Raw genomic sequence first — 26,075 nt, forward strand, 5'->3', positions numbered from 1 at the left:
GTTGCCGGGGCGACCGCCGCTAGGGAGCCCGTCGCTAATTGCCGTGGCGGACGCCAGTCGATGGACGCCACATTCGATTGGTCAGCGCAGCCGCAGACTCCGCCCACATCCCCGGGCCGCGCTCTAGGTGAGGCGGCAAGCGGTCTTCGCCTGAGGGTCTGAGGCTGCGAAAGGGGCTTAACCATGAGTGGTTCCTGCGAGAGGTCTGGGGAGGATGAAGAGCAGGAGGAAGAGGCGACGGCGGCCTGCGGACGTCTTGCAGGGGTCCCCGAGGCCAAGGAGGGTCCCGAGGCCGATTCGGACTCCGACCCGGAGACGGAAGGTGCACGGGGCAGGGGCCAGGCCCGCCTCCTCCCCTTGGAGGCTTCTCCCACAGGGGTTGTGGGAGGTGGGCTGAGGCCGAGGAGGCAGGAGACCCCTGTTCAGCAGGGCACGTAGCCCTCTGCGGGGCGTCTCCAGCCCCTCGCCCTCCCCTCGGCGCTCCTGGCGGCATCACTAACTTTACCATGAGAAGGCGCTTCCAGAAGGAGGTTAAAATGCAAAATCCCGCCAGACTGTGCACCGAGGGCTGTCCCGCCCTGAAATGCAATTAGAGCTGGGTTTTCCCAATCCACAGGAAAAACTAAGCTACTGGATGTATAGAATTTAGAACTATTTCGGTTTTTTCTCCCGTAAAATGTTTACAAAACATTTGTGGTCTGCAATCCAGGTTAAAAGACACAGCGTGCAATTCGGCATCAGATAGGCAGAGGCCTGACTCTATCAGGATTGGCTACCACTAGCTGTGGTACGTTATTCATGTATTTATTTATTAGAGCCAGGGTCTTGCTCTGTCACCCAGGCTTCAGTGCAGTGGCAGGATCATAGCTCACTGCAGCTTTGTTTTTTTTTTTGTTTTTTTTTTTTTGAGGCAGAGTCTCGCTCTGTCGCCCAGGCTGGAGTGCAGTGGCCAGATCTCAGCTCACTGCAAGCTCCGCCTCCCGGGTTCATGCCATTCTCCTGCCTCAGCCTCCTGAGTAGCTGAGACTACAGGCGCCCGCCACCTCGCCCGGCTAGTTTTTTGTATTTTTTAGTAGAGACGGGGTTTCACCGTGTTAGCCAGGATGGTCTTGATCTTGTGACCTCGTGATCCGCCCGTCTCGGCCTCCCAAAGTGCTGGGATTACAGGCTTGAGCCACCGCGCCCGGCCAACACTACAGCTTTGAACTCTGCACTCCAGTGAGCCTCCTGCCTCAGCCTCCTGAGTCGCTGAGACTACAGGGAACCACCACATCTGGCTAATTTAAATAATTTTTTATCTCGCTATGTTGCCCAGGTTGTCCAGCTTTCTTTTGACAGCTGTATGACTTTAAGGAAAAGATTTGCGTTGTCTTAGCCTGGATGTTCCCATCTGTCACATGGAGGCAATGGTCCCAAGGAGTGTAGGAAGCAGTGCTTCTAGAGGCAAACAATAGGCCAGGTAGTGATGCAGGGCAGGGGAGGAGGCAGGTGGCTATAGCCATGCAGGGGTTCACCTTCATCCTGCTGTCTCCTACCAAGCACCCATGGGCTTGGAGAACTGGTTGGGGACACCCTCTACCTAAGGTCCTGCCGGATCCATAGCATTGTGCCCATCTTCTGCTTTCTGTGCCAAGGGAGCACCCCAGAGCTGAACCTGCCGCATGGTGGCCTGGGGCCCCAGGTACCACTGGAAGGACACTGGGTCCAGGCTTACAGGGAGAGGCCCCAGGAGACAACAGCCATGAGAGTGCCCTTGAGTCTGTCCCCTATACTTACCAGCTTCTGCCTGTGCCAGTCATGCCCTACCCTCCACATCTGGGAGACAGATGGGATTGAGGCTATGACAGATGGCATTAAGGGTTGGGGAGCCTGCAAGCTTCTAACCCACTGGGGGATCTGGGAGAGGTGGGAGTAGGGGGAGACCTGGGCGGGGCCTAAAAGGAGAAGCAGGTGTCCCTTAGGCAGGTAGGAAGCGGGGTACTTTCCAGGTCGGGGACATGGAGTGGGCTGAGCCCTGGAGCATGAGCCAGGATAGTGGCCAGTGTGTTTGCTTTGTCTGTCCCAGGGCGCCCGGGCTCTGGCTTCCTCGTTGAGCTCCAATCCATATGTCAAGCGGCTGGAACTCTGGGACAATGGGCTCTGTGGGGCGGGTGCAGAGGCCCTGGCAGATGCCCTGAGCAAGAGCAGCAGCATCCGTGGTAGGTGCTGGGCCTGGGGCAGGTGGGCAGGCGTCAGTCCTCCCTATCCTCAGGGATGTGCCTCCATCCCTGAAAGCTGGGCCATGTTACCTGGGGCCTGCTGGTGTTGCTGGTGGATAGAGGAGGGGCCTCATCACAGGAGGGGGCATGTGGGGTGGAGTTAAACCCTCTGCTTACAGTCAATGCTGGATACAAGTCCCTTCCTCACCCACCCCACCCCACCACTCTCCTTCCTTGCTAGCTGGCACCCATTCTCCTGCCCTGCCCTGCACATAAGAGACTCCCAGTGCCTGAATGCAGGGTGGAAAGTCCTGCAACACAGAGAGTTGCAGACTGGGAAGTTCAAGAAAGGGGTGGGCAAGGTGTGAGTTCATTGGAGCTGAATCCAAATGCTGGCTCTGCCACTGAGAAAACAGGGTGACTTATGAAAGCAGCTCAGTTTCCAATCTGTGAAATGGCCCCCACAATATCTTATGAGCTTGGGGCTGTGGTGAGCATGAAGTGAAACGCACTCCTGAAGTGGTCAGCAGAGTGTGTGACCCATGTAAGTGCTCCATGCATGGCCACCTGGGCTATTATTGCCAATCCTGGCAGTGGGGCTGTGAGGGCTTCTGAAGTACGTGGTGATATCACTGCCAGACACAGTCATTGACGGGGTGGCTATCCCCCACCACAGCAGTCTCTACAGTACCAAGAGGTAGGCGGTTTTAACCACTTGACACAGAAGCTCGTGGACACACAGGGAGGGGGACGTCAGGGGCAGAGGGGACCCAGCCATTGGGAGCCAGAGCCACCATGCAACCCCAGAACAGTAACCTGTAAGGTGCCTTCCTCTGCCTCAGACCTGGAGGTTTGGGGGATGGTAGAAGAGGGAGGAGGGTGTGTAGGGGGGTGCCTGGCTTTGCATCCCACTGGCTGAGGAGTGGCTCCATCCCCCAGATGTAGACCTGTCGGAGAACCAGCTGGGAGTGGCAGGAGCCCAGGCCCTCTGTGCTGCTTTCACCATCAACCGGGCCATGCAGAAGATACAGCTGTCAGGGAATGGCCTGGAGGAGCAGGCGGCCCAGTACCTTGCTGAACTCCTGCTGGCCCACACAGACCTGAAGTCCCTGGACCTGAGCTATAACCAGCTGAATGAGCAAGCAGGTAACACCTGCCCAGGGCACCATGGGCCATAAAAACTCAGCTTCCTGGGACAGGGGTGGGTGGAGGTTGGCAGGACCGCACTGCACATCACCAGGGAGCATGTGCTCTGGCTCCGGCTCCCCACACCCCACCTTGCCCCACTCCTCTTCCACTCCCGCCACACAGAACTCTTCATTCCTTCCACAAATATCTCATTGCCCACTGCTGTATGTGCTGCATACTGACTTAGCCACCAGGGATCCACCTTGAACAAACCAAGTTCCTGGCCTCAAGGAACAGTGTTGACAACATCATTCTCAGAAGAAACAAATAGTTTCTGCTTCTAGAGAAGAATGGGGACCCCCTGCTTTAAAGAGGTGGCTGGGGAGGCCTCTGTGAGGTGACATTTAAGCTGAAATGTGCAGAGTGGGAAGGAGTCAGCCTTGGCAAGATCAGAGGGAGAGCATTTCAAGCAGAGGAACAGTGAGCATGCGGGCCTGTTTCGCAGACTGGCAGACAGCAGTGTGACTAGGCTAGGCAGCCAGGGAAGCGTGGCCAGGCTGTGGGGTGGAGAGGGCAGAGGGGGCTGCAGGGCTACAGGCTGTGGCAAAAAGGGTGAAGATTTTGTTCCAAGTGAGGTAGCAGACATGTTGGGATTCCTTGATCTCATCACTGTCATGCCCCTGAGCATATGCAGGAGCTATCTGCCTTGCCAGGAATATGTACTTCTACCTGCCTCTCCTCAAATGGTCTGATAATAGTAAGGATCACCTGGGACCCTGGGTTAGGCATGCAGATGCTGGCCCTGGACCTGCTGAACCAAACTCTTAGGGGAATGCCGGTGAATCTGCATGTTAATGGTTGCCCCAGGAACATTTTCAAAAGAACAAAAACCGTTTTTTTTTTCCTTTGAGACGGAGTGGAGTCTCACTGTGTCACCTAGGCTGGAGTGCAATGGTGTGATCTCTGCTCACTGCAACCTCCACCTCCCATGTTCAAGCAATTCTCCTGCCTCCTGAGTAGCTGGGATTACAGGCGCGCGTGACTATACCCGACTAATTTTTGTATTTTTAGTAGAGATGGGGTTTCACCATGTTGGTCAGGCTGGTCTCGAACCCCTGACCTTGTGATCCGCCCACCTCAGGCTCCTAAAGTGCTGGGATTAGTCATGAGCCACTGCGCCTGGCTGAGAATTGTCTTTTCAGAAGCACTTCTCTGTCTCAAGCAGCTTAGAGCAAGTGGGGTGACATCAGCCTTGGCCTGTGAGAATTGGCCCTGGCATGTAACTGCCAGAGAGCCAGTTTGCCTTCTAAGAAAATGATTGCAAGAAGTCAGTGAAATTAAAAGTGAGGCTTGGCAGGGCACTGTGGCTATCTGTAATGCCAACACTTTGGGAGGTTGAGGGGCCAAGATTGCTTGAGGCCAGGAGTTCGAAACCAAACTGGGCAACATAGGGAGCCCCAGTGGTGATAACAAATAATTTAAAAAATTAGCCCTGGGTGACAGAGTGAGACTCTGTTTCAAAAAAAAAAACAAAAAACAAAAAACAAAAAAAGCCCCAAGTGGTGGCCTGTGCCTGTAGTCTCAGTCAGGAGGCTGAGGTAGGAGAATTGCTTGAGCCCAGGATGCCAAAGCTGCAGTGAGCCGTGATTGTCCCGCTGCACTCCAGGTTGGGCAACAGAGTGAGACCATGTCTTAACAACAACAAAGCCGGGCGCGGTGGCTCACGCCTGTAATCCCAGCACTTTGGGAGGCTGAGGCGGGCGGATCACAAGGTCAGGAGATCGAGACCACGATGAAACCCCGTCTCTACTAAAAATACAAAAAATTAGCCGGGCGCGGTGGCGGGCGCCTGGAGTCCCAGCTACTCAGGAGGCTGAGGCAGGAGAATGGCGTGAACCCGGGAGGCGGAGCTTGCAGTGAGCCGAGATCGTGCCACTGCACTCCAGCCTGGACGACAGAGTGAGACTCTGTCTCAAAAAAAAAAAACAACAAAAAAACCAACAACAAAAAGACTATCTTTCTTTCCTCTTTAGTGCCTGTTTCCCTGTTATGATGTTAAAAGCAGGTACTGTGATGTGCAGCTGGTTTCTGGGTCTTATGCAGGTGCTTTCTTATGTATATAAATGTTTGTGAAGGGGGCCAGCCCCTCCACACCTGTGGGTGTTTCTCTTCAGGTGGGACGAGAGACTGAGAAAAGAAATAAGACACAGAGACAATAAGACACATAGAGAGGCCGGGCGCGGTGGCTCAAGCCTGTAATCCCAGCACTTTGGGAGGCCGAGACGGGCGGATCACAAGGTCAGGAGATCGAGACCATCCTGGCTAACATGGTGATAACCCCGTCTCTACTAAAAAAAAATACAAAAAAAAAAAAAAAAAAAACTAGCCGGGCGAGGTGGCGGGCGCCTGTAGTCCCAGCTACTCGGGAGGCTGAGGCAGGAGAATGGTGTAAACCCGGGAGGCGGAGCTTGCAGTGAGCTGAGATCCGGCCACTGCACTCCAGCCAGGGCGACAGAGCAAGACTCCGTCTCAAAAAAAAAAAAAAAAGACACATAGAGAAAGAACAGTGGGCCCAGGGGACCTGCACTCAGCATAGGGAGGATCCCTGCCCACCAGCTGGCACTGGTCTCTGAGTTCCCTCAGTATTGATTGATCATTATCTCTACCATCTGGGAGAGGGGAATGTGGCAGGACAATAGGATAATAGTGGGGAGAGGGTCAGCACATGTGAGCAAAGATGTTTGTGTGATAAATAAGTTTAAGGAAAGGTGCTGTGCTTTGATGTGGGAGTACACAAACATCTCAGTGCATTAAAGAGCAGTATTGCCACTAGCAGGGCTCACCTCTGGCCCTAAGGCAGTTTTCTCCTATCTCAGTAAATAGAACATACAATTGGGTTTTACACGGAGACATTCTATTCCCAGGGATGAGCAGGGGACAGATGCCTTCCTCTTTTCTCAACTGCAAAGAGGCACAGGCCCTTTAAGGTCAGGTCTTTCCCTTCCCAGGAGGCCATATCTCAGGCTATCGCATGGGGGAAAACCTGGGACAACACCTGGCTTTCCTTGGCAGTGGTCCCTGCGGCCTTCCCTTCCGCAGTGTATTGTGTCCCTGGGTACCTGACGTTAGAGAATGGTGATGACTTTTAACAAGCATACTGCCTTCAAGCACTTCTTTAACAAAGCACATCCTGCACAGCCCTAAATCCATTAAACCTTGAATCAACACAGCACATGTCTCTGCAAGCACAGGGTTGGGGGTAGGGTTACAGATTAACAGCATCTCAAGGCAGAAGAATTTCTCTTAGTACAGAACAAAATGGAGTTTCTTATGTCTACTTCTTTCTACATAGGCACAGTAACAGTCTAATCTCTCTTCCTTTTCCCCACATGTTCTCTTTGGTGTTCTGTGAGGGTTGTGGGATGACTGCTGGAGGGTTCTGTTCGGCCATGTTGCTCCGCCTTCATTTCCAGGTCTCCCTTTTTTGTCCAGGCTGGTCTTGAACTCCTGGCCTCAAGAAATTCTCCTGCCTCAGCCTCCCAAGTCGCTGGGACCACAGGCACACACCACTGCCTGGCTTTCACCTTCCTTTCTCTACCACCCCCATCTCCTCTGTATCACAGCTGTGCCAGCCCTGTCACCTCGTGCCTACCCTATGGCACCAGCCTTCTACCTGGTCCCCCAGCCTTTTGCCTCTGCCCCCACCCAGCCCAGTCTATCCTGGACACCTGCCACTTGCTGAAATGCTAGTCCAGCCTCATCGCTTCTTAAGGCCCTCCCTGACTCCTTGCCACTTGTATGTGCTGCCTAAGCCCCTTAGCTTGGCACTCAAGGCCCCTCAGCATCTCTCAAGTGCCTGTTACTCCTTCCTCACCTCACTGGCTTCCCCCTCCCCAGCCCCAGCTCCAAGCCTGCATGCATTTCCACAGGTGCCTCTGCCATTTGCACTTTCCTGTGCCTCCTCCCCACTGTGCATGCACAAGCCCGTCAGGAATTCCTCAGTCCTGAGTTATCTCCTCTGTCCTCTTTCCTGACTGTCCGCAAGACAGGTTAGCCACCACTCTGTTCCCATGCCTCCCTCTTTGCAGTCTAAATGAATAGCTCACATCCCATACATTTGTATTTGTATTTTCCCCATGAAATGTGAGTTCCTTAAGGCATGGCAGGCCCATGTCAGTTTCATGTCTGTGACCCTCCTGCCCAGCAGAGGCTCAGCACACAGTGGGCATCAGTGCGATCTTTTGAAGGAGTGAAGAGAGTGAGTCAGAAGGTCTCTCTTGGTGTTTCTGAAGGGGAGACACTCGGACCAGCCCTGGCAGAAAACACTGGACTCACCGAACTTAACGTGAGCTGGAATCACCTCCGAGGCCCAGGAGCTGTGGCATTTGCCAGGGGACTGGAGGTATGAAGCCCCCACCTAGTCATCCCTGCAACCTGTCTGCTGGTGCCTGTCTCCCAGGGGCCAGCTCCCTGTCTCTGCAGCTCTTCGGAAATGAACCTTGGATCTTTTTTTTTTTTTTGAGACAGAGTCTTGCTCTGTCTCCCAGGCTGGAGTGCAGTGGCACTATCTCAGCTCACTGCAAGCTCTGCCTCCCGGGTTCATGCCATTCTCCTGCCTCAGTCTCCCTAGTAGCTGGGACTACAGGCGCCCGCCACCACGCCCAGCTAATTTTTTTGTATTTTTAGTAGAGACGGGGTTATCACCATGTTAGCCAGGATGGTCTCTAACTCGTGACCTCGTGATCCACCCGCCTCGGCCTCCCAAAGTGCTGGGACTACAGGCGTGAGCCACCGTGCCCGGCCGAACCTTGGATCTTTTAAGCAGAGCTTAAAGACTGTTTCTTTAGGTGATTTTAATTTTCCTGGCTTCACTTAGTGACCACAATACGCTGTGTTCACTGTCATATCATTTCCTGAAGGGTCACTGTTGAATGTCTTGCACCTTCCCTAGACACCACAGACACCCAGCTGGGAAGGGACATCTGTGCAGTCTGGTGACACATGCTCACTGTTGGGCATAGGCAGGTGGTTTCCTGAGATAAGACCTTGCACCCTTGGATGCCAGCACAGCCTCTCAAACACCCACCGTTCCCTTCCATGTTGTGGCTCATAGGGCTCGAGAATGGGCGGCTCAAGCTGGTGCTAGGGTGGTACAAGGTGCCTGCAATGTCCCTAGTGCCAGATACCCTGTGGAGTCCTCCTCAGGCCATGGCAGCTGCTGTCTTGCCCTGATACAGGGGCTGACCTTGGGGTCCTGCCCCACAAGGTGGCATGACACATTCTGTCTTGCCGGAGCACCTACCGTTCTTCCCATCACAGTACCCTGGGCAGGTTTCATCCAACAGCTGTTCACTGGATCTTGGGATCCCTGCCCTCTAGAGCCATTAAGTGGGTGTGGAGTCCGTTCAATGTTTCTGGGGCCTGCTGCTGCTCTGCACACATCCCTGCCAGTCTCTCTGAGGGCCATTCACGTCTACACCGGTCCTTTCCTGTTGTGCTCTGGGCCACTGGGCTCTGTTGACCGCCATCATCCAATCTGTAGCCACCGGGGGGTCTGCATGGCACTTTCCTGACCCTTCCTTGGAGCCTCTCGCCTTCTGCCCTTTATCCCTTATCTTTGCTCCTCAGTACTCCTGGTCTCTGAGGCTGTGGCACCCTGGCTTGCTCCACTGTCAGACGGGGTCTCATGACTTCACTCTTCGGTATTCTAGGCAAACATCTTCCTGAAAGTTCTAGACATCTCATACAATGGCTTTGGGGATCCTGGAGCCTCTGCAGTGGGTGAGGCTCTCAAGGCCAACAACGTGTTGGAGGAACTCAACATGAGGTGAGGATCCCTGTGGGGACACTCCAGGAATCGTGGGCTCCATGATCTTGCTGCTGATCCACACGGTCTACCTGTGACGGGGCTTGAGCCACAGTCCCAGAGCAGCTCTATCATCCTTATCGCTGGAGTTTATAATTTTATGTATTGATTTAAAACAGCATCTTGCTTTACTGCCCAGGCTAGAGTGCAGTGATGTGATCATGGCTCACTGCAGCCTTGACCTTCCAGGCTCAAGCAATCCCGCCACCTCAGCCTCCCAAGTAGCTGGGACCACAAGAGTATGTCACCAAGCCTGGCTAATTTTTTCTTTTTTGTAGAGACAGTCTCCTGCTGGCCTTGAACTCTTGGGCTGAAGCAGTCTTCCCGCCTCAGCCTCCCAAAGTGCTGGAATTACAGTCATGGGGAGTTCCTCACTATTACATAGAGACCTGTGATTCCTACAGCACAGGCAGATGGCTGCAAATTGCACACGGTGTATAAAGCATCTCCCGCAGAGCCTGGTGCATGGCGGGTGCTCCATGCAAGCTTTCCTCCCTTGCAGATGAGCCAAGGCCAGATTCTGTGGCTCACACCTGTAATCCTAGGACTTCGGAAGGCTGAGGTGGGAGGATCCATTAAGGACAGGATTTTGAGACCAGGCTAGGCAACATAGCATGACTCCATTTCTACGCAAAATCTAAAAATTGTCCATTTCCGGTGGCATACACCTATCATTCCTGGTACTTGGGAGGCTGAGGCAGGAGGATTGCTTGAGTCTAGGATTCAGGAGTTCAGGCTGCAGTGAGCTGTCATCATGTCGCTGCATTGCAGCCTGAGCAACAGAGGGAGAAAAATTAGCCTAGTCTGGATGGGGCAAGGCAGGACCCTGACAAGTGGGCCCCAGTGCCTGTTTTGCTCAGCACGTGGCTACTGGAGCATGCCCTGTGTGAGGGGCTCCTCCAGGCCAGGCAGTGTCCCAGCCTAGCCAGGAGGCACAAGCCCAGAAGGAAGAAAAGAGGTGGATGCCAGGGAGGTCATGGGCCAGAGGCCAGGGAGGTCATGGGCTGCTGTGACTGAGACCCTTCCCAGGGGCAGCTCCCTGTGGGCGAGAAGGCCCCACTCAATCCTGCCCAACTTTCCTCCCCATGGGAGGAGCTAAGACTAGGGGCAGCCACAGAGGCTGAAAATGGAGGTGCAGCCAGAGCTGGGGTCTGAGAAGTGAAAGGGAAGTGGGACTGGCTCCGGAGACAAAGTGGTCCAGGGTGGTGCTGAGCCCTGGAGTTTGGGAACAGCAGGAGGAGGAGAGGCCTTGGACAGAAGCTAGGTGATTTTCTGGAACAGGCGTTGTCATGGTGATAGGCATGAGATGCCAGCTCGGGCAGAACACGTGGGAGCACTTGCAGAGCTCAGAGGGCCAGGGAGCGGCAGCTGGTGTCCACCAGGACAGGGACGCTTTAGGCGTGTTTGCTGCGTGATCCCTCTGAACGGTGTCATCTCCACCTTTTACCTGTTGACCTGTCCAGGGTTCCTGCGGTGAGTGGAGGGCTGGAATGAGAGACCCAACCTGGTGGCTGCAATGGCAACTCCAGTGGGCACCCTGGGGCAGTGGGCTCTGCACGGCTGCTTGGAAGGTTGCACAAGGCATGTATCTGTTGTCTTTGTTGCAGCAACAACCGCATCTCTGCGATGGGAGCCCTGAGCCTGGGCCTGGGTCTCCGGGTCAACCAGACACTGAGGATTCTTGTAGTGAGTGCCAGCCTGATGACTGAGACCCCAGCACAGACCTGCCCTGTACCAGTGCACACAGATCCCTCCCCCACAGCTCCCACCCAGGGGCAGCGGGCAGGTGCACACAGGCTGGCTCGCTCCCTTGCCACTCACCCTGCATCTGGGGCCTGGCCCTCCTCTTCTCCCCTTCCTCCCTCCCAGCTTCTCTCCCACATCTTCTTGCTGCCCTTCCTCCTCTGTGGGCTGGGGTGCTACTCTGCTGAAGGTGGCTGGGCACCCCTTGTGTCTCCCTCATCTTCTCCCCTGCCTTTCCTCTGGCCTTGCTGGGACCCAGGCCCCACCCAGGTGTTGCGCTGGCCGCTGCTCAGGCTGACCTGAGGCCTGGTGTTTCCAGCTGGGGTCCTTCCCCTGGGTTTGCAGGTGGGGAGGGAGTGCTGAGCAAGACAGAGAGCAGAAGACAGACACAGGAGGGAGGCGATTGGGGAGCAGGTCCCCAGGGGACCACTGTGCCCACAGCAGGTACGTGCTGGGGGACAGCATTGCCAGCTGGGTATGGACACCCAGCTCTGTCCACCCTCAGCTCCCCACCCCAGCCTTCCCTGGGCTTCTCCCATAGCTCTCCTCCCCTGCTCCCTGCCCCACAGGAACCCGGACCTCTCTGAACCGTAGACCTGCGTTTCCAGTCACCTCCTAGACAGTCTTCTAAATGTCCCAAAGTCGCGTGGGAATGTGAGAGTCCAACCTGAATGCATCACCCACCTCTAAGGGCCGCCTCCTGGTGGGGTCTCCTTCTTCCCAAGTCACCAGCTGGGGCCCAGAGCCTGCTTGCCCCTCCCTTTTCCACACCCTCCCTCCCACCCTCTGCAGGGGCTCACCCTGCTGACTCCTCCCTCTTCTGAATTCCCCTCTCAGCTTCTGTGAACTTGCAGGGTTCCTGGCTACAGTCCTTCCTTCCCACCTGCTACCCAGTGACCTTTCTAAACCAGAAACATGCCCTGCCTGAAAACTGTTGGAGTTTTATCCCCTCTGGATAAACCCAAGCTTCGAGTGCATTTTGTCATGGGGAACTGGGTGTGGTGGCTCATGCCAATAGTCCCAGAACTTCAAGAGGCTGAAGCAGGCGCCTGAGGTCAGGAGTTTGAGCCCAGATTGACCAACATGGTGAAACCCTGTCTCTACTGAAAACGTAAAAAATTAGCCAGATGTGGTGGCGCACACCTATAATCCCAGCTACTCTGGAGGCTGAGGCAGGAGGATCCTTTGAACCCAGTAGGCGGAGGTTGCAGCGAGCTGAGATCTCACCCCTGCACTCCAGGCTGGGCGACAGAGCATGACTGTGTCTTAAAAAAAAAAAAAAGTAACATAGCATGTCATAGGGGATCTGGGCTCTGCCAGCCCCTCTCTTCCAAGTTCAGTGCTCTCTCACCCCAAGCTCGGAGTACACACACACACACACACACACACACACACACACGGTACTATTTTTCACCCCTGCCTTTGTTCCTCTGCTGTTCTTGCTGAAATGTCCAGCTACAGCCACCTCACCTGGGAAGCTCAGCTGAGCCCTACCCAGATACACCTCCCCTCCCAGCCTTTCCCTCCCAGGGCAGCTGGTGCATACTCACTGCGCTGATCACACCACATTTCATGATGCTTCCTTTCCCTCCCCTCTCCCCAGCAGGCAAGTTCTTAAAGGCAAGAGTGTGTCTTGTGTGTCTGTATCAGTCAGAGGCCTCTCCCTTCCTCCCTTCTCTGGCCCAGCAGCCGCACCAGAACATTCTGTCTGACTGTCTGATGGAGACACCTTCTGAGCTGAGACAGTGTGGCCATAGTAGCTGTGTCCTCAGAGATGAGGAGCCCCTCCTTCCCTTTCACATTGCTCTCTGGCCTCCCTAGATCCGGCTTCTCGCAGCTTTGTGTGCGTGTTTCTTAGGTGTCCAGGAATCCCATGCGAAGTGAAGGCTGCTTTGGTCTCCTCAAGTCTGTCCAGGACAATCCAGCCTCTGCCCTGGAGCTGCTGGATTTCTCAGTAAGAGAATTTTATAAACCTCGTTTCTGATCCTCCCAACAGCCCTGTGAGGTATCATCATTTTAGAAGAAGAAAGTGAGGGTCAGAGAAATCAAGAGCCCTGCCCAGACACACGGCGTGGCAGAGGCAGAGTTGCAGTAGGGACCTGAATGCAGGCATGGTGCCACTCGGCTCTGCCCCCTCTGGACTGGTGGTTCTGCGGGATCTTGCCTGGGGCCTCTGCCTGGGTTCTTCATTGGCTGAGAGAGGATAAGTGGAGGTCTGGGCACGATGCTCCCTATCCACTGAGGTTTAGATCTGCAGTTGCACCTGCAAGGCTGCCCTCTGCCCCTCCCCCGACTGTCTGCAGGTAGACTGTGGTGCTGGAAGGTTCACTTGAGTGGCTGTGAGAGAGATTAGGATCCCTTTTCATTCAATTCTGCCACTTTTTTTGAGTCAGGGTCTCACTCTATCACCCAGCTGCAGTGCAGTGGTGTGATCATAGCTCACTACAGTCTCAAATTCCTTGGCTCAAGTGGTCCTCCTGTCTAAGCTCGCCAAGTAGCTGGAAGTACAGGCACAGGTCACCATACCTGGCTAATTTCTTTTTAGAGATGGGCGCTTGCTATGTTGCCCAGGCTGGTTTCAAACTTCTGAACTCAAGTGATCCTTGTGCCGTGGTTTCTTATGTCTTGGGTCAATTTTGATTTTTTTTTTTTTTGAGATGGAGTCTCACTCTGTCACGCAGGCTAGAGTGCAGTGGTGCTATCTCAGCTCTCTGCAACTTCCAGCTCCCAGGTTCAGGCAATTCTCCTGCCTCAGCCTCCCAAGTAGCTGGGATTACAGGCGTATGTCACCATGCCCGGCTTAATTTTTTTTTTTTTTTTTGTATTTTTTTTAGTAGAGATGGGGTTTCACCAGGTTGGCCAGGCTGGTCTTGAACTCCTGACCTCAGGCGATCCAACCACCTTGGCCTCCCAAGTGCTGGGATTACAGACATGAGCCATTGAGCCTGGTAAATTTTGATTTTTTTTTTTTTTTTTGAGACGGAGTCTCGCTCTGTCGCCCAGGCTGAAGTGCAGTGTCCGGATCTCGGCTCACTGCAAGCTCCGCCTCCCGGGTTGACGCCATTCTCCTGCCTCAGCCTCCCGAGTAGCTGGGACTACAGGCGCCCGCCACCTCACCCGGCTAGTTTTTTGTATTTTTAGTAGAGACGGGGTTTCACCGGGTTAGCTAGGATTGTCTCAATCTCCTGACCTCGTGATCCGCCCGTCTCAGCCTCCCAAAGTGCCGGGATTACAGGCTTGAGCCACCACGCCCGGCCGGTAAATTTTGATTTTTAATGTAGGAAAAGTGCCTGGTGAGGTGGCTCACACCTATAATCTCAGCACCTTGGGAGGCTGAGGTGGGAGGATCCCTTAAAGCCCAGAGTTCAAGACTATCCTGGGCAACACAGCAAGATCCCCATCTCTACAAAAAGCTTTTTAAAAAGTTAGCCAGACATGTGTCACATACCCGTAGTTTCGGGTACTCAGAAGACTGAAGCAGGAGGATCACTTGATCCCGGGAGTTTGTGGCTTCAGCGAGCTATGATTGTGCCACTGTACTCCAGCCTGGGCAACAGAGCCAGACTCTGTCTCAAAAAATATAAAAAAAGAAGGAAACAAAAAAGTTGAGTTACAAATCAGTGCTGATTCTAACCCTGATTTTTTTCAACCCAGACTTGAGTCAAAGCCTTTCCAGAAATGTGTGTGTGTAGTTTCGATTATTCAGGTTTGGGACAACCGACGTCAAACATCCTTACCGTTTCCTTCTAACGGCCTGTTCTTGCCTTAACCATGTGCCTGCTGCTCTGAGAATTCCTGTCAGCCCTGGATCTGTCATTCTAAAAGAAATAGAATGACATATGGCATTATCCTACCCAAATATATACTTACTTGACACAATGTATGGTCATTATCAGAAGCCTCTAGTCTCATGGGAATGCCATGGGCTTTGGAATCAGTTCAGGTTTGGGACCAAATCCTGTGTCTATCAATGTGGGATCCTGGACAAGATTCTGAGTCAAAGAATCGTAAACAATCAATCAATAACTAGCCTGGGCTGGGCATGATGGTTCAAGCTTATAATCCCAGGACCTCGGGAGGCCAAGGCAGGTGGATCACCTGAGGTCAGGAGTTCGAGACCACCCTGGCCAACATGGCAAAACCTGTCTTTACTAATAATACAAAAATGTGGCCAGAGTTGGTGACTCATGCCTGTAATCCCAGAACTTTGGGAGGCCAAGGCAGGCAGATCACCTGAGGTCAGGAGTTCGAGATCAGCCTGGCCAACATGGTGAAACCCTGTCTCTACTAAAAATACAAAAATTAGCCAGGCATAGTGGTATGCACTTGTAATCCCAGCTACTCGGGAGGCTGAGGCTGGAAAATCACTTGAACTCAGGAAGCGGAGGTTGCAGGGAGCTAAGATTGCACCATTGCACTCCAGCCTGGGCAACAAGAGTGAAACTCTGTGTTGTAAGCTGGATGTGGTGGTACCCCCCTGTAACCTCAGCTACTCAGGAGGCTGAGGCAGGAGAATCGCTTGAACCAGAAAGCAGAGGTTGCAGTGAGCCGAGACCGTTTCATTGCACTCCAGCCTGCGTGACAGAGCGAGGCTCCATCTCAAAAACAAATAAACAAAACAAAAACACAAAGAAAAACAATTAGCCTGAATCGAATATTCTATTTTCTATTCCTTAACTGTTGTTATCTGTTATCACTAGTATAATCTGACTAGCGCAGATTTTATTCTGGGCTTTGAGGGAAATAGTTTTGAAGACTTATAGTTCAAGGAAAATCTTTCCCTGGGCTCAGACTTGTGTTTTTGTGAAATGGGGCTAACGTTTACCCCCCAAGGCCATCATGAACTTCAGCTGAGATGACAGACCTGAGGGAAAGGCCTTGCACAGAGAAGGACTTAATCAGTGCCAGTTCTGTTCTAACAACCCCTTGGTTTTTTGATTGAGGAACAACATTTATGCTGAAAAATGCACAAAGATTAAGCATAGAGCTTGGAGAATTTTCACAAACGGCATAGGTGTCTATGTAACCAGCCCCTAGATCTGGAAACACAGCATAGCCGGGCATGGTGGTGGGCACCTGTAGTCCCCGCTATTCTGGAGGCTTAAGCGAGAGGATAGCTCGAGTCCAGGAGCTTAGGGATGAAGTGAGCTATGATGGAGCCACTGCACTCCAGCCTGGTGACAGAGTACCATCCCATTTCTAAATAAATAAATACAGCAGGACTTTAAACGTGCCCCATTGTCCCCTTCTCTCCTGGATCTTACTAGTTTGCGGGTATGAGATTGTCATCCACAGGGGAGAAGCCGCCCGAAGGAGCTTCTCTGAGACCTTGTGTGTGTGAGTGAAAAATGGTCAAGTTCTCAGATAGTAATAAAGTTCATCCTTGTAATGGGTGTCTCCTCAGGATATCCAGGTGAACGCAGAGTTTGATGGCCTTGCTAGCTCAGTGAAGGGAATTCTTCCAGAGCTCTGCATAAAGACTGGTGCTTGCAGAGTGGAGTATAAAAAGGAGTTGCTGCCAGTCTTCAGACCAGCCCTGCCAGCGTCTGTCTCTAAGTGACCTTGGAGTGCGGCTTCCTCATCTCCAATCAGTTGCTTTGACCTCCAGTGTGAGGAGCTCTTTGACTCACGAGGCCTTGTTGCCACTTGTGTCTACACTGAGTCCCCACGTCAGCAGTGTGCTAAGTCCTATGGAGCTGGCCTTCACGGTGCTCACACACCTGTACTCTCCGCTGTGCCCCACGGACCCTGCACTCATCTGGGCTTTCATGTGCTCTCACTCATTCATGTCACACAAACCTCTACTAAGTACTGCACATTGACCTGGGTGTGGTATCCAAGATGCCCAAGCAAGTCCCTGCCTTCCCCATGTTCATGTTCTGGTGACCTCAGGAAACTATTAAAATATAAGGAGGGGGTACACACTGTACTTTTGAGAATGCAAACGGGCACAGACTTTTTGGAAGGCAATTTATCATTATGCACTGAGAGCCTCAAAACTGCCTGTGCCCTTTTATACAATTATTTGACTAATGTGCTTTAGAGAAATAACCAGAGATGCCTAAATAAAAGATTGGTGCCTAAAGATGCTCATGGGGCTGGGCACAGTGGCTCACACCTGTAATCCCAGCACTTTGGGAGGCCAAGGTGGGTGGATCATTGAGGTCAGGAGTTCGAGACCAGCTTGACCAACATGGTGAAACCCCAGCTCTACTAAAAATACAAAATTAGCCAGGCGTGATGGCACACACCTGTAATCCCTGCTACTCGGGAGGCTGAGGCAGGAGAATCGCTTGAATCCTGGAGGTGGAGGTTGCAGTTGTCACCACTGCACTCCAGCCTGGGCAATAAGAGCACAAATCTGTCTTAAAAAAAAAAAAGCCCGTGGAAATGCTGTTTATCATGATGAAAATCGGAAGTGTCCCCAATAACGGGATTGGCCAACTAAAATTTGGAACTCTGCAAATGTTAAAAGCCACATGCTCAAAGGACGCTTAACAATTCATGAAAATGTACATGATTAATGTTAACTGAGAAAATTAGGAGGAAAAAAATCACATGGCAGCTGGGTGCAGTGGTACTTGCCTGTAGTCCCAGCCATTCAGAGGCTGAGGTAGGAGGATTGCTTGAGCTCAGGAGTTGGAGACCAACTGGGGCAATACAATAAGACCCTGTCTTTAAAATCAATCAATCACGTGGATTATCTGACAGTTCCTCAAAAGCTTAATCATATAATTACCATATAGCCCATTAATTCCATTCCTAGGTACTTACAAGAAATGAAAACATATGTCCCCGCAAGAACTTGTGCACGAATATCCATAACAACATTATTTATAATATTCTAAGAGTAAAAATGCCCACCAGTGGATAAATACAATGTGGTATATCCATACAATGGAATATTATTTGGCAATAAAAAGGAATTGGAGGTGATAAAAATGTTCTAAAAATGTATTGTGGTGATGGCTACATAACTGCGTATTCTAAAGGCAATTGAATTATATATACTTTAAAGGAATGAACGGTATGGCATGTGAATGGCGTCTCAATAAAACTGTTTCGAAAAGAAGGAAAAGTACTGAAACATGCTAAAAATGGATGAAACTAGGAAACATGATGCTAAATGAAAGAAGCCAGTCACAAGCCCACATGTTACATGATTGCATTTATATGAAACATCCAGAGTACGCAAATCTATAGAGACCGAGAGTAGATGATAAGTTGCCTAGACGTAGAGAAACAGAGGGATTGGAGGTTGACAGCTAAAGGATATGAATTTCTTTGCAAGGGGGTGATAAAAATGTTCTAAAATTTATTGTGGTGATGTGCAACTCTATGCGTATGCTAAAAACCACTCAATTTTACATTTTAAAGGGTTATTTATGTGGCATGTGAATTACATCTCAAGAAAGCTGTTGCAAAAAATATACTGGTTGAACCTAGTGGTATTAAAAAAGTACAAATATGATGTAGCTACTCTGGAGGCTGAGGCACAAGAATCACTTGAACCTGGGAGGTGGAGGTTGCAGTGAGCCGAAATTGTGTCACTGCACTTGAGCCTGGGTGACAGAGTGAGAGTCTGTCTCAAAAATAAATAAATAAATAAATGAAAGTATGAATATATACACACAAGAAAAAAAGACCAAAAAAGCCCAACTGAAATATTAATAATGTTTATCTGTAAGCTGCAGGTTTTTGAATGATTTTATGTTCTTTTTGTTTTTAGATTTTCCATACTTTTTTTTTTTTTTGAGGCGGAGTCTCGCTCTGTCGCCCAGGCTGGAGTGCAGTGGCGCGATCTCGGCTCACTGCAAACTCTGCCTCCCGAGTTCACGCCATTCTCCTGCCTCAGCCTCCCGGAGTAGCTGGGACTACAGGCACTCACCACCACGCCCAGCTAATTTTTTGTATTTTTAGTAGAGATGGGGTTTCACCGTGTTAGCCAGGATGGTCTTGATCTCCTGACCTTGTGATCCGCCTGCCTCAGCCCCCCAAAGTGCTGGGATTACAGGCATAAGCCACCGTGCCCAGCGATTTTCCACACTTTCTACTGGGAATATGTGTTACTTTTATAATCAGAAAAACAAATACGGCAGTCACGTGGCATATCATAATGTTTTGGTCAACGACAGACAGCATATACGACAGTGGTCCCCTAAGATTCTAATACCATATTTTTCCCATAGCTTTTCTGTGTTTAGATACACAAATCCTTACTGTACAGGTCTGTAGCCGAGGAGCAATATGCTGTACCATATGGCCTAGGTGTGCAGTAGGCCGCACCATCTAGGCTGGTCTAAGCATATTCTATGATGTTCTCCCATCAACGAAATTGCCTGATGATGCATTTCTGAGAATGTATCCTAGTCACTGCGCAATGCATACCTCTACTGAAGAGCACCGTGTGATGCAGGCTACAGTTGAGTTCTGTGCATGATGTGGTTGGAGCTCTGAGGAAGGGGAGGGCTGTGGACTGAATGGTATCCCCCTCAATATTAGACGCTGAGGCTCTAGTCCCCAGTGTGACTGTATTTGGGGCAAGGGCCTATAAGGAGATGATGAAGATTAAGTGAGGGCATAAGGGTGGGCCTTGATCCAACAGGATTAGTGTCCTTATAAGAGACCAGAGAGCGCCGGGCGCAGTGGCTCAAGCCTGTAATCCCAGCACTTTGGGAGGCCAAGACGGGCGGATCACGAGGTCAGGAGATCGAGACCATCCTGGCGAACATGGTGAAACCCCGTCTCTACTAAAAAAAATACAAAAAACTAGCTGGGCGAGGTGGCGGGCGCCTGTAGTCCCAGCTACTCAGGAGGCTGAGGCAGGAGAATGGCGTAAACCCGGGAGGCGGAGCTTGCAGTGAGCTGAGATCCGGCCACCGCACTCCAGCCTGGGGGACAGAGAGCTTGGGTGCTACCTCCCCCCACCCCGTGGGAGGACATGGTGCGAAGGTGGCTGCGTGCAAGCCGGGAAGAGAGGCTTCTGGGACTTCTAGCCTCCAGAACTGAGAGAAAATAAATGTCTGTTGTTTAAGCTGCTCTGTCGATGGTATTTTTTTATGGCACCTGGAGCTGACTAATACGGAATGATTCACCCTCCTGGGGAGAAGGGGCAGTGGGGGCAGTGGCCTCCTCTGGTTTCCGTGGCCCTCTGCAGAACTCCCTCCCTGCCTCTCCTTGCGCCAAAGCACCCTTCTAAGGGCAGACCTGATTGCACTGTTCAGAGGTCCCCAAAGCCCACAGAAAAGGCCCAACTCCGGACCTCATGTGTCTCATTCCACTGGAGGAGCTTCCTCTCTCTTCCCTGCTGTCTTCTTAGGAGGGAAAGTTAAGGGTCTGCTTGACCACCCTCTGGGGAGAAGCCAGAATGGGGTGCTGCATTCCAGTGATGAGCTAGGGGTAAGCCTGCATGTCTCCTCCTGTGCTTTCCCAGAAGCGAATACACAGTGGATATTCAAGAAAGTAAAGACTATCTTTAAGAATGAATGGCCGGGGCCGGGTGCGGTGGCTCAAGCCTGTAATCCCAGCACTTTGGGAGGCCGAGACGGGTGGATCACGAGGTCAGGAGATCGAGACCATCCTGGCTAACACAGTGAAACCCCGTCTCTACTTAAAAAAAAAATACAAAAACCTAGCCGGGCGAGGTGGCGGGCGCCTGTAGTCCCAGCTACTCGGGAGGCTGAGGCAGGAGAATGGCGTCAATCCGGGAGGCGGAGCTTGCAGTGAGCTGAGATCCGGCCACTGCGCTCTAGCCTGGGTGACAGAGCGAGACTCCGTCTCAAAAAAAAAAAAAAAGAATGAATGGCCGGGCGCGGTGGTTCAAGCCTGTAATCCCAGCACTTTGGGAGGCAGAGACGAGCGGATTACGAGGTCAGGAGTTCGAGACCATCCTGGCTAACACAGTGAAACCCCGTCTCTACTAAAAAATAGAAAAAGCTAGCCAGGTGAGGTGGCGGGCGCCTGTAGTCCCAGCTACTCAAGAGGCTGAGGCAGGAGAATGGCGTAAACCCGAGAGGCGGAGCTTGCAGTGAGCTGAGATCCGGCCACTGCACTCCAGCCTGGGCGACAGAGCGAGACTCCATCTCAAAAAAAAAGAAAATGAATGAATGGCCCGGCGCGGTGGCTCACGCCTGTAATCCCAGCACTTTGGGAGGCCGAGGCAGGTGGATCACCTGAGGTCGGGAGTTCAAGACCAGCCTGACCAACATGGAGAAACCCTGTCTCTACTAAAAATACAACAATTAGCCAGGCATGGTGTTGCATGCCTGTAATCCCAGCTACTCAGGAGGCTGAGGCAGGAAAATCGCTTGAACCCGGGAGGTGGAGGTTGAGGTGAGCCAAGATGTCGCACCATTGCACTCCAGCGTGGGCAAAAAGAGCGAAACTCTATCTCAAAAAAAGAAAAAAAAAAAAGAATGAATGAATCAGGCTCGACATGGTGACTCACGCCTGTAATCACAGCACTTTGGGAGGCTGAAGCAGGCAGGTCACGTGAGCCCAGGGGTTTGAGACCAACCCTGACAACATGGCGAAACCCTGTATCTACAAAAGATACAAAAAATTAACTGGGCATGGTGGCACATGCCTGTAGTCCCAGCTATATGGGAGGCTGAGATGAGAGGATCACCTGAGCCTAAGGAGGTTCAAGGCTGCAGTGAGCCATGATCTCACCACTGCACTCCAGCCTGGGCAACAGAGTGAGACCCTGTCTCAAAAAATAATAAAATAGTCTGGGCACGGTGGCTCACGCCTGTAATCCCAACACTTTGGGAGGTCGAGGAAGGTGGATCAGGAGGTCAGGAGCTCGAGACCAGCCTGACCAACATGGTGAAACCCAGTCTCTACTAAAAATATAAAAATTAGCCAGTTGTGGTGGCACGTGCCTTTTCCAGCTACTCAGGAGCTTGAGACAGGAGAATCGCTTGAACCCGGGAGGCAGAGGTTGCAGTCAGCTGAGATCCTGCCACTGAGCAAGACTGTGTCTCAAAAATAAATAAATAAATAAAATAAAACAAAATAACATAAAAACTAACATAAAACAGCATTTTGTAACTGCTGCTAATTAACAGTGTATATTTAAAGCAACTCAAATCTCCGCTCCAGGGCTGACGTCTTAAATGTAGCAATAATAAACTTTTTTTTTTTTTTTTAAGAACTCTGTTACTCAGGCTGGAATGCAGTGGCACAATCACAGCTCACTGCAGAACTCCTGGGCCCCAGCAATCCTCCCACCTTGGCTTTCCAAAGCGCTGGGATTACCGGTGTCAGTCACCTCACTCAGCCTTCTCCCTTCTATTTACCTTCTCCCTTCTATTTTAGTTTGTTATTCTACCCTTTTAAGAGCTAGCAGAGATGGAGTTTCCCTATGTTGGCCTCTCGATCTTCTGACTTTGTGATCCTCCCGCCTCGGCCTCCCACGGTGCTGGGATTACAGGCGTGAGCCACCATGCCTGGCCCCACACAGAGACATTTTCTACCAGACACTGCCACTGTTGACCTACAACATGTAGCTCATGTACTTTGAACAGCATGTACTTTGTAGAAGTGAACAGTCCTGGAACGTGTCCACCTTGGTGTACAGTAGGCCTTAAAAGCTCACAGCACATGTGGTCTCTTTGTAGATGAAGTGCGCACAGGGACCTACAGGCAGCTCTTCGACCCGGAGCAGCTGATCACTGACAAGGAAGATGCAGCCAGTAATTACTCCAGAGGCCATTACACCATCGGCAAGGAGACTTGGTCCTGGACCAGATCCACAAACTGGTAAGGAGAAGGCTTCATGTGGACGTTGTCCTGCACGGGAGAACAGGCCTTGGATGGTGAAGGGAAGGTCATTTTCGCAACACTTAGAGCAGCATCTTGAGTCCGACTGAGTCTGCAACGTCTTACTATGAAGTGTGCGTAGTGATTTGTGCATAGATCTGTATTGTCTGCTTTTCTTTGCTTCAAAGTGTGATGCGTGTTCATTATGGATAGTCTGAATCCATATCCACTCTCAGAGGCAAAGAGAAGTGGCCCTGGCTTGGTGGAGGTTGGTGGTGTGGCTCCCACGGGCATTGGCTCACATTGTCTGGTTTCTCTCAGGTGGATCTGTGCACCGGACTGCAGGGCTTCCTCATCTTCCACAGCTTTGGGGGCGGCACTGGCTCTGGGTTCGCATCTCTGCTCATGGAGTGGCTCTCGGTGGACTATGGGAAGAAGTCCAAGCTAGAATTTGCCATTTCCCCAGCTCCCCCAGGTCTCCACGGCCATGGTGGAGCCCTACACTCCATCCTGACCACCTACACGACCATGGAACATTCTGACTGTGCCTTCATGGTCGACGGCAGAGCCACCTATGGCATGTCGGTACAACCTGGACATCGAGTGTCCCACATACACCAACCTCAGTCATCTGATTGGGCAGATCGTGTCCTCCATCACGGCCTCCCTGTGATTTGATGGGGCCCTGAATGTGGATCTGACAGAATTCCAAATCAACCTGGTGCTGTATCCCCATATCCACCTCCCCCTGGCCAACTATGCCCCAGTCATCTCAGCCAAGAAGGCCTACCACGAGCAGCTGTCCGTGGCCGAGATCGCCAATGCCTGCTTCGAGCCAGCCAATCGGATGGTCGCTGTGATCCTCGCCACAGCAAGTACATGGCCTACTGCATGTTGTACCACGGGGATGTGGTCTCCAAAGATGTCAGTGCAGCTGTCGCCACCATCAAGAGCAAGCGCACTAACCAGTTTGTGGGTTGGTGTCCGACTGGATGTAAGGTAGGACTGGGTGAGGTGGAGTCCTTGTGCTGTCGGGAAGCAGCAGACCTGCAGAATAATGCTGCCTGTGAAGGCCCGCATCCTTTGCTTGTCTGGAACTGTCACCTGCCCCTGTTCCATGGGCTAGGCTCGTGGGCATCAATCAGTGAACCAGAGTGATAATTAATTCAGTGGTGTCTTTTGAACTTCCTTTGTGAGTCATCACACTATATATATGTGGTGAAGTTTTTGTGTTTTTTTAAGACTAAGGTATTTTTTGGATGATTTTGGTGTCCCTTGCTTGGATAGCAGAATTTGTGTGAAAAAGATAGGTTGAACTTAGTAGAAATTTTATGGGCATTTTGGGGAATCATGTGGATGGTGTATGTATTTTAACTTGGGCATCGTTGTAAACTGCTCTCACTAAGTCCTACTTCATGTAAGTATGTCCACGTTGTGCCGACATATGTCGTAGGTGGCTTCGTTGTTGACCGTGAAGGCACAGTCAGAATGTCTGTAGAAATTATATCCAATGTAAATGTCCTTTGGAGTGTTTGATTTAAAGAGAGACTATCAAGAATCTTTTTTGATGAAAACAGCACCGTCTTTATTTCTCTTTTGGGAAGCCTAGTAGTTGTGGCCTGTGTTTGCCTCAGACAGAAAATCTGTCGCCACCTTCCACTGACACATGGAAGAAAGCTTGTGGTCCCCTTTCAGCTTTTCCAGGAGTTGGTGACTAAATCCTGTCGCCTCTTCCTCTATCAGACCTGTGGGTCCTCTGCTTTGCTTTCCCTGCCTCCTCTGGCTCAGACACCCACTGCCTCTGGGGAGACCACTGCAGTCAGCTCTGACTGGGAATTGCTACTCTGGGCTTCTCTTCCTCTCCTTCAGGGGTTAGCGTGGCTGCTGGACTAGCCACCTAATTTTGTAAGTAAGGTTTTGTCTGAACACAGTCACCACACCCCTTCATTGCAGATCGATTTTGCTGTCCAGCCTCAGAGTGGGGTAGGTGTGACAGAGCCCATGTGCCTGTAAGGCCTAGAATTTGTATGATCTTGTCATTTATAGAACGGGTTTGTTGACCACTGCTCTAGTTGACCCCATGCACTACTCAGGACGTGTTATTCCCAAGTTCTGAAACTTGGAATGCTTCTCTTTTGGTTCCCAGGTGTGGTGGCATGTCACTTCCTACTCTAGCAAGCACACGGACTACTCTTGCTGCTGCGGTAGCTTCATTCAAGTGATCTTTGACCTGTCACCTTTGCATATTTCACAGCGGCTTGTTTGGTGGGACAGCATGGGGTATGACCTTCCCCGTGGTATCACAGTTGTGTACTCAGAATCTATCTGGGTGGAACAAGTTTAGCTATGGAATTTCATGACTATCTTGTAAAACCCTCTGGAGTAAATAATCTATAAGGAGGACAGGCAGGGTACATTTTCAGAGGGAAGACAGTCTTCACCTGGGCACCTATCACATGTCACAGTTGCTAGGACACAGCCCTTCAGGCAGCTTGGGACCCTGCCAGGGTGGCCACCTCAAGGCTCCTTTCTCTTTACTCCTTGTCTGGAACCGTCACCCTGCCTGGCACAGAGAAGGGCTTAGTGAGGTTTGTGGGGTGAACTGAGCATTCTCCTGGTCACCTACAGGGTGTCTTCTGTGTGAGGAAAAGTAGCCACCTTTTCTAGGTTTGTTACAAGCTTCATGGACTGCTTTCTTTCCCTTCTCTGGCAGGTGGGCATTAACTACCAGCCCCTGACGGTGGTCCCTGGGGGAAATCTGGCCAAGTTGCAATGCGCCATGTGCATGCTAAGTAACATCATAGCCATCACCAAGGCCTAGGCCTGTCTAGACCATAAGTTTGGTCTCATGTATGCCAGGCAGGCCTTTGTGCACTGGTACACGGGGGAAGGCATGGCGGACGGGGAATCCTCTGAGGCTCAAAAGGACCTGGCGGGCCGGGCGCGGTGGCTCAAGCCTGTAATCCCAGCACTTTGGGAGGCCGAGACGGGCGGATCGCGAGGTCAGGAGATCGAGACCATCCTGGCTAACACGGTGAAACCCCGTCTCTACTAAAAATATAAAAACTAGCTGGGCGAGGTGGCGGGCGCCTGTAGTCCCAGCTATTCGGGAGGCTGAGGCAGGAGAATGGCGTAAACCCGGGAGGTGGAGCTTGCAGTGAGCTGAGATCCGGCCACTGCACTCCAGCCTGGGCGACAGAGCGAGACTCCGCCTCAAAAAAAAAAAAAAAAAAAAAAAGGACCTGGCAGCTCTGGGGGATTATGAAGAGGTGGGTGTGGATTCCGTGGAAGCGGAGGCTGAAGAAGGTGAAGAATAGCGAGGGGAGGGTGCGGTGGACTCTCTCCTGCCACCCCCACCATGGCTGCTTTCAAGCTGT

The 26,075-nt window shown here is 51.7% G+C and overlaps 1 protein-coding gene and 1 pseudogene across 1 annotated transcript; both read left to right on the forward strand.

Moving 5' to 3' along the window:
• The first annotated feature begins 85 nt into the window (after positions 1-85).
• Positions 86-16,495, forward strand: LRRC74B (leucine rich repeat containing 74B). Its single transcript, XM_033232851.1, has 9 exons — positions 86-322; positions 1,539-1,681; positions 2,066-2,198; positions 3,138-3,344; positions 7,619-7,728; positions 9,038-9,153; positions 10,800-10,878; positions 12,794-12,889; positions 16,340-16,495. Exons 1-9 carry the CDS (start codon positions 184-186, stop codon positions 16,493-16,495), a joined length of 1,179 nt encoding a protein of 392 aa, XP_033088742.1. The 5' UTR covers positions 86-183.
• A 130-nt stretch (positions 16,496-16,625) lies between these two features.
• Positions 16,626-26,015, forward strand: LOC117096522 (annotated as a pseudogene).
• Positions 26,016-26,075: the final 60 nt, after the last annotated feature.

The sequence above is a fragment of the Trachypithecus francoisi genome, unplaced genomic scaffold (genome assembly GCF_009764315.1).
Source record: "Trachypithecus francoisi isolate TF-2019V2 unplaced genomic scaffold, Tfra_2.0 Lachesis_group14, whole genome shotgun sequence".
Classification (NCBI taxonomy): domain Eukaryota; kingdom Metazoa; phylum Chordata; class Mammalia; order Primates; family Cercopithecidae; genus Trachypithecus; species Trachypithecus francoisi.